Source organism: Cebus imitator, unplaced genomic scaffold, assembly GCF_001604975.1.
Source record: "Cebus imitator isolate Cc_AM_T3 unplaced genomic scaffold, Cebus_imitator-1.0 Scaffold228, whole genome shotgun sequence".
NCBI classification, from domain to species: Eukaryota; Metazoa; Chordata; class Mammalia; order Primates; family Cebidae; genus Cebus; species Cebus imitator.
The window spans coordinates 1,074,756-1,083,240 of record NW_016107543.1 but is presented as its reverse complement, the minus strand read 5'-3'; the positions used below and the strand labels follow the sequence as shown (position 1 = coordinate 1,083,240).

General features: G+C 43.6%; 1 protein-coding gene across 1 annotated transcript in view; it reads left to right on the top strand.

Annotated features, from left to right (window-relative positions):
- KPNB1 (karyopherin subunit beta 1) overlaps positions 1–8,340 on the top strand; it is a 32,857-nt gene extending 24,517 nt beyond the window's left edge. Inside the window, exons 14-21 of the mRNA XM_037727336.1 lie at positions 188–332; positions 1,872–1,954; positions 2,456–2,563; positions 3,824–3,967; positions 4,093–4,198; positions 5,441–5,555; positions 5,936–6,097; positions 8,066–8,340. Coding sequence (XP_037583264.1) covers positions 188–332; positions 1,872–1,954; positions 2,456–2,563; positions 3,824–3,967; positions 4,093–4,198; positions 5,441–5,555; positions 5,936–6,097; position 8,066 — 864 coding nt within the window. The 3' untranslated portion in view covers positions 8,067–8,340. The remainder of the gene's footprint in view (positions 1–187; positions 333–1,871; positions 1,955–2,455; positions 2,564–3,823; positions 3,968–4,092; positions 4,199–5,440; positions 5,556–5,935; positions 6,098–8,065) is intronic.
- The last annotated feature ends 145 nt before the right edge of the window (positions 8,341–8,485 follow it).

The following is an 8,485-nucleotide window of genomic DNA, read 5'->3' as shown; positions in this document are numbered from 1 at the left end:
AAAAAAAAAAAAAAAAAAAAAAGTATTGCTAATGATTGGTATTATCAGAGTTTTTGAGTATAAAAAGTACATTTGGCATTCGCAAAAGAAAAAAAAAAAGGACTGAATTGATTTGTAAAAGGAAGGTATACTGTTCTGATTGGGAGATTTGGAATCAACTGATCTTGAACTCTTATTCATTTCACAGAATGTTCTTCGGAAAGTGCAACATCAAGATGCATTGCAGATCTCTGATGTGGTCATGGCCTCCCTGTTAAGGATGTTCCAAAGCACAGCTGGGTCTGGGGGAGTACAAGAGGATGCCCTGATGGCAGTTAGCACACTGGTGGAAGGTCGGTGAAAAATACCGTCTGGTCAGGGAATGTCTTTAGAATGCAGGCATTTCAATGGCCTTAAATAATTGTCACCCAGGCTAGAGTGCAGTAGCGTGATCTTGGCACACTGCAGCCTCCACATCCTGGGTTCAAGTGATTCTTCCACCTGAGCCCCACCCTCACCCCCCGCCCCTGACACACCAGTAGCTTAGACTACAGATGCACACCACCATGCCTGACTAATTTGTATGTTTTTGGTAGAGACGGGGTTTCGCCATGTTGCCCACGCTGGTCACAAACTCCTGAGTCAAGTGATTCTCCTGCCTCAGCCTCCCAAAGCGCTAGAATTATAGATGTGAGCCACCATGCCAGGACGTTAAAGAATTTTTAACTACAGAAAGCATAGTCCTTTTACTGGGGCATGAGTCACTTCAAAGTTAGATTGAACTTAAGTATAAATTTGTATAACTGCCTTACCTGCCTTGTCAATCTGTTTAAATGTGGAGTCAGTTTGCAGCTAAGATTGGCTGAGTGTTTTTTTGTTTGTTTGTTTGAAACGGAGTCTTGCTGTTGCCCTGTCTGGGGTACAGTAACATGAGCTTACCACAACCTTCACCTCCCACAATCAAGCGATTCTCCTGCCTCTGCCTCCTGAGTAGCTGGGATTATAGGCATGAGCCACTGTGCCCAGCCAAAAGTTTCTATTTTCTTTCCTGGTACTTGGTATCACCTGGTTTGGGTTGTAATGCTTTGGGCTCAGATTGACACACCATGGTGCCTAGTATGGGATAAAATGAAACATTGAGCACATTCTAGGAATTGATTTTCTGATTTTTACACGTATGCCTGTAACATTGCTTTAGGGAAGCCATATCTGACTTAAGACTCTTTGAAGGGCCATTACAAAGCACTTAAAGAATCTGGAATGCCTCTTCAGGGGTGGCTTGTAAGTACATTACTAAGGCCATTTACCTAAGGACCACTCTCCTGAGGACCAGACCTATTTTTGGCATAAACAGTCTATGTCCAACTGGTCTGTCAACATTTGACCACCCTTCTGAAAGGGCAAGGAAGTTAATTTTGGCTCCTGTAGTGGCTGATTTGGATCTGAAGCCCAGTGCTGCTTTTCCTTACCGTGGCTTGTTAAGCCCTTGATGGGATTGCTGAAGGACCCTGCTTTGAAGCCGGCCTGCAGAAAGGACACGTTATTATCAGATGAGGGGGTGGACAAGAGGCAGTATTGCTGGTTCAGCCCATTTAAAATTAACCTCAATATTCCTTGAGGTCCATACCATTTTATTGTATTAGCGGAGTAAAGCCGTATTCTGTGGAGAGTTAGCATTGTCTTTGTGGCATAAAAATTAGGGCCTTTCCAGCAATAATAAATGTGGCTTATGTAAGCCTTCAATGTCTTCATGATAGAATCAGTAACTGACTCACATTCCACCTGACCTGTTGAGTGGAGTGAGTACATTTTGGGAGAGGTAGGATGTGTTATTTTGGCCTACTCTGTAACCCTGTGGTGCTGTCATTGACTAATAGTTTGTTTCATTACAGTGTTGGGCGGTGAATTCCTCAAGTACATGGAGGCGTTTAAACCCTTCCTGGGCATTGGATTAAAAAATTATGCTGAGTACCAGGTAGGATATGCTTTTCAAAATAATATATTCTCATTTATACCTGATAGTCACTGTAGTGCAGATAAAACCAGGTTCTTACACCTTAGGTAGTTTTTCCTTATACATTGTCCCAAAAGGCAAGCTGCTTTATTCATTGCCTGAGCATTTGAACTGGAAGTAGTCCATGAAAAACAAGTTATTAGATGCACCAGATAAAGGCTCACAAGATGACTATTTATTTGCCTAGACAGTACTGATGCAGGAGCAGCTATAAAGTTATCAGCACCCTGGAGAGCAAGGCTTTTTTTTTTTTTTTTTTTTTAACTTTTTTTCTTTTATATCTCTCGGATAGTCTTTGTTCACTTCCTGCTGTATTGGTTGTTAAAAAAATTAGGCAGAGGGAAGATGTTTTCTCCTTTGACTTTAGGTTCAAGTGATAAAGGTCCAGCAGCTAGGTAAAAGTAATATCTTACCCAGCAGGCAGCCTTTCTGTTAGAAGATTATATCCTTGATTCTTGGCAGGTTTGTTTGGCAGCTGTGGGCTTAGTGGGAGACTTATGCCGTGCCCTGCAATCCAACATCATACCTTTCTGTGACGAGGTGATGCAGCTGCTTCTGGAAAATTTGGGGGTGAGTGTCTACACACAATCTAATTAACCAGTCTTTGAAGAAATCAACAATTGGAAAGATAGTTAAATGTCAACATCAGGCCAGCTGCGATGGCTCGTACCTGCAATCCCAGCACTTTGGGAGTCTGAGGCAGGTGGATCACAAAGTCAGGAGTTCAAGACCAGCCTGGCCAACATGGTGAAACCCTATCTCTACTACAAAAACTAACTGGGCGTGGTGGCAGGCACCTGTAATCCCAGCTATTTGGGATGCTTTGGCAGAAGAATCACTCGTACCTTGGAGGCAGAGGTTGCGGTGAGTCAAGATCGCGCCATTACACTCCAGCCTGGAAAAGAGTGAAACTGTTTCCTCCCACCACCAAAAAAAAAATCAACATTAGTTACAGGGAGCTCTAAGTTTCTAGAACATTGGCTGTGGGCTTATAAAGAGAGGAGTTGTTCATTTCACAGATTATGTTAAAGAAAGATTGTAAAGTTGAGACGGAGTCTAGCTTTGTCACCAGGCTGGAGTTCAGTGGTGCAATCTCAGCTAAACTGCACCTTCTCCCTCCCGGGTTCAAGCGATTCTCCTGCCTCAGCCTCTCAAGTGTCTGGGATTATAGGCGCACACCACCAGGCCTGGTTAATTTTTGTAATTTTAGTCGAGGCAGGGTTTCATCATGTTGACCAGGGTGGCCCCAATCTCCTGACCTCATGATCCATCCACCGCAGCGTCCCAAAGTGCTGGGATTACAGGCGTGAGCCATTGCGCCTGGCCACAAAAGATTGTAAAGTTAATTAAAGGAACATGTGTTCTACTAGAGATTTTTAAAACAGTAAAATGCAGAGGAAAAGTAAATACAATGGTCCTTGACTTATGATGGAGGTAGGTCCAAATAAACACATTTTAAAGTGGAAAAATCATCAAACCATCATGAGTAGGGGACCATTTGTATATTATACCTCTTTCCAGAGATAGCCATCATTAATTATTGTGTGCGCCTTTAAGGTTTATACCCAGCTTTGCTACTTTGCTTCTGTTTTCTCAGACGAGTCACTGGATTGACTCTTAAGTCAGTCTTTTCATGTGTAAAGCGAGAATGACAGTACCTGGGCTAGCTTCTTAGAATTAATGTGAGGTGCAAATGGGAAAGGTGGTGTAAGCTATAAAGGACCATCCAAATATTTAAAATCAATAGTTGCTTGTTAGAAATGAGTTTCTTGAACCTTTGGACCAAACAAGTTTTTATTTTTATTCACTTTTCCTTTTGTTCCTTGTCAGAATGAGAACGTCCACAGGTCTGTGAAGCCACAGATTCTGTCAGTGTTTGGTGATATTGCCCTTGCTATTGGTGGAGAGTTTAAAAAATACTTAGAGGTTGTATTGAATACTCTTCAGCAGGCCTCCCAAGCCCAGGTGGACAAGGTAAGCTTGAAGCTATCTTGGCTATTCTTTAAGTCCAACTGAAATTGGAGGGACTATTGACAAACATGCAGCTAAAGGTGATCAGCACAATGTCGGTTCTGTTCTTTGTTCTTTGTGTCTTACAGTCAGACTATGACATGGTGGATTATCTGAATGAACTAAGGGAAAGCTGCTTGGAAGCCTATACCGGAATTGTCCAGGGATTGAAGGGGGATCAGGAAAACGTACACCGTTGAGTATACAACCCTTCATCCACTGGCCAGTGTGCACTTAGTCAGATGGGCTATGTCTGTCATTCTGTAGCTCGCTTGTGAACTAGCACCTGTTGCTTAAAGGCAGGGAGAAGGGGGAGCAGTGCCCTAATGAAGTGAGTGGCTTGGGGAAGACTATAGATGATTATTTTTGCTCTGCTTCTTTCTATTTAATTTAATTTATTTATTTATTTTTGAGATGGAGTCTTACTCTCGCCCAGGCTAGGGTACAATGGTGTGATCTTGGCTCACTGCAACCTCCACCTCCCAGGTTCAAGTGATTCTCTTGTATCAGCCTCCAGAGTAGCTGCAATTACAGGCATCTGCCACTACGCCCAGCTAATTTTTGTGTTTTTAGTAGAAGCGAGGTTTTTGCCTTGTTGCCCAGGCTGGTCTTGAGCTACTGACCTCAAGTGATCTGCCCTCCTCGGCCTCCCAAAGTGGTGAGATTACAGGCTTGAGCCACTGTGCTTTTTGGTGACAGTCTCACTCTGTCACCCAAGCTGGAGTACAAGTGGCATGATTGTGGCTCATTGTAATCTTCACCTCCCCAGTTTACCTCCCCAGTTCAAGAGATTCTCATGCCTCAGCTTCCCGAGTAGCTGGTACTATAGGCATGCACCACCACATCTGGCTTTGTATTTTAGTAGAGATGGGATTTCACCATGTTGTCCAGGCTGCTGTCGAACTCCTGAGCTCAGTCAGTTGGCCTCCCAAAATTACGGGATTACAGGCGTGAGCCACTGTGCCCTGCCCTCTGCTTTTTTTTCTCATATATCTTGAGCGTTGCAAGGGATGCGATTCAGCAAGAGTGTTGGGGGGCCCATAAATGCTTCTGGTGTCAACTATGAGTGGAAGGTCCCCTACCCCCTTCCCACCCCTGCAAGCTAAATCGGAGTTTTGGGGAATCAGAATTCCCATTACTTGTTCTTGTGGCTGATTGGGGAAATTTTTTATGTAACCTTTGGTATCATTAGCTCAGGAAAAAGTTAAATTTGTTTCTTCTATATTTGCCTGTAGGAAAAGGAATATCTGTCTCTTCTGTTGACTTGAGGGAATGACGCATTAATCAAAGGAAGAATAATTTGATATAACTGTGCTGTGCATCTAGTTATCCAGCTTGGACCTTGTTGATAGGGTTATAATAGTTGGAAATTTTGAAAAAGGATGTAGTCCTGTCATATGAGGGACAGCTGCATCAGACCTTCTCTCTCTTTTGTAGCGGATGTGATGCTGGTACAACCCAGAGTAGAATTTATTCTGTCTTTCATTGACCATATTGCTGGAGATGAGGATCATACAGATGGAGTAGTAGCTTGTGCTGCTGGACTAATAGGGTAAGTTATACCCTGCTTCTAAGAGCTGAATAGAACTACTCACGGAAAATGAGAAAACACGTAGTAAGTAATTTTGAGAGTAGCGTGGATAGCAACAATTCACTTCTTTGGCACAGAGATTTCTTCTTTGTAGAACCCTTTATGTCCTGTTTTGAGTGTTTATGTGATATTTATTCCAGACCCTCAAGGTCTCTATTGCACTCCATTAAACTCTGATGTTGATCAACAAATTGCCTCTGTTTAGTGACCTCTATTGAGGGTTTTATTTATCTCTGAAATTTGCTAAGAAACCCATAGTCAGCTTAGCACTGGTTTGGAAGGCTCAAAACATACTGGTATGGGGCCAAGAGCTCATTCTCAGCTATGTTTATTTTGCACAGGGACTTATGTACAGCATTTGGGAAGGATGTACTGAAATTAGTAGAAGCTAGGCCAATGATTCATGAATTGTTAACTGAAGGGCGGAGATCGAAGACTAACAAAGCAAAAACCCTTGCTACATGGGCAACAAAAGAACTGAGGAAACTGAAGAACCAAGCTTGGTAAGATCTTGCTTCTACTGTCCTCTTCTACTTCCTGGAGGAGGGGAGTTCTGTTTTCTTTAGGCCATTCTGGCAAGCACTGCCTTCTGGCATTTTTTTTTTTGTTTGTACTCTTTTCCATTTAGGTGCTTCTGGGTCAGGCAACCTCAGTTTTTCTTTGAGCCAAATGGTTGACTCCTCATAGTGATGGAGAATATAACTTTTATAATTGGAATTCACTGAAATTCCCACAGTATTTTGGGTCCTAATAAAATCATCAGTAATGTCATTTCCCCCAATTCTCTTTTCTGTTTTTTATTCTTTTCCTCATGCCCTCCTCTTTACAGCAGTGCTTTTAGACATTGCCTAGCTCTACAGAAGATTTCCAAAGGCAAAGTTGTCTGGCTCCTACTTTTGATTGTGTGTATGTGTTTGTGTGTTTCTTTTTGAGATTGAGTCTCACTGTCACCCAGGCTGGAGTGCAGTGGCACAATTTTGACTCTCTGCAACCTCCACCTCCCAGGTTTGAGCAACTCTCTTGTCTCAGCCTCCCGAATAGCTGGGATTACAGGTGCATGCCATGCCACCATACCCGACTAACTTTCTTTTTTTCTTTTTTGAGACAATCTCGCTCTATTGCCCAGGCTGGAGTACAGTGGTGCCATCTTAGCTCACTATAACTCTTCCCTCCTGGGTTCAAGTGATTCTTCTGCCTTAGTCTCCCAAGTAGCTGGGACTACAGGCACAAGCCACTATACCTAATTTTTGTGTATGTGTGACGGACTCTTGCGTTGTCACTCAGGCTGGAGTGCAGTGGCATGATCTTGGCTCACTGCAGCCTCAGCCTCCCAAGTATCTGGGATTACATGTGCCCGCCACTGTACTTGGCTGATTTTTTTTTGTATTTTTAGTAGAGACAGGGTTTCACCATCTTGGCCACGCTGGTCTTGACCTCTTGACCTCATGATCCACCTGCCTCGGACTCCCAAAGTGCTGGGATTACAGGTGTGAGCTACCGCGCTCAGCCCAATTTTTGTATTTTTAGTAGAGACAGAGTTTCACCATGTTGGCAAGGCTGGTCTTGAACTCCTAACCTCAGGTGATCTGCCCACCTCAGACTCCCAAAGTGCTGGGATTTATAGGCTTTTTTTTTTTTTAGTAGAGACGGGATTTCAGCATGTTGGCCAGGCTGGTTTTGATCTCAGGTGGTCCGCTTATCTTGGCCTCCCAAAGTGCAGGGATTACAGGCGTGTGCCACCATGCCAGGCCTTGGCTCATATTTTGAAATGCAATTTGTTTGGAGACAGGGTCTCCTCTGTCACCCAGGTTGGAGTGCAGTGGTACAATCATACCTCACAGAAGCCTCCAGCTTCTGGGCTTTAGTGGTCCTCCTGTCCCAGCCTCCCAAATTGTTGGGACTACATGCAAGCGCCTCCATGCCTGGCTAATTTTTACTATTTTTAGAGACGAGGTCTTTTTTTTTTTTTTTTTTTGAGACAATCTTGCTTTGTTGTCCGGGCTGGCGTGCAGTGGTGTGATCTTGGCTCACTGCAACCTCTACCTCCCGGTTCAAGTGATTCTCTTGCCTCAACTTCCCGAGTAGCTGAGATTACAGGCATGCACTACTACGCCTGGCTAATTTTTGGTATTTTTAGTAGAGACAGGGTTTCACTGTGTTAGCCAGGAAGGTCTTGATCTCGTGATCTGCCCACCTCTGCTTCCCAAAGTGCTGTGATTATAGGCGTGAGCCACTGCACCCAGACTGAAATATAGTTTTAATTTCTTTCCCTCTTAATTAGTTATCTTACCATGCAGATCTCAGTAAAATTGGCTCTTTTGAGTTTCCCTCCCACCGTCTGATGTAGGTGCTGATAAGAGCGAGTCGATGGCACAAAGGAAGAGAAGAGTGTCAATCCTTGAAAAATTGACAAATTCCATTCAGTTTATGTGATCTCAGAGATTGACTTTTTTTTTCCCATCTGTTTTCAGATCTGTCACCATTGGGATGATAACCTGAGGACCCCCACTGGAAATCTCCAATCTTTTGAAAAACCTGGAAGTGAGGAGTGTGCACGGATGCTGAATGTTTGGGAATGAGAGGATGAGTGAGTGAGGCTTGAAAACACACCACATTGAAAATCCTGCCACAGCAGCAGCCGCAGCCGCCAACAGCAGCGCTGTTAGTGAGCTAAGTAAGCACTGACTTCGTAGAAAACCATAACATCGGCCATCTTGGAAAAGAGAAAACAATGAAGTTACTTATTAAAAAAAAAAAAAAAAAAAAAGAAAAAAAAGAAAGCTATCTCTTCCCAGGAGAGGCTAGAAGTAGCTTTTCTGTCTTTTGGCCGGTGCCGAGTGGAATGACTGGTTTGGGAGAGGAGGAGGGACTGGGTTCAGCTGTGGTGCTTT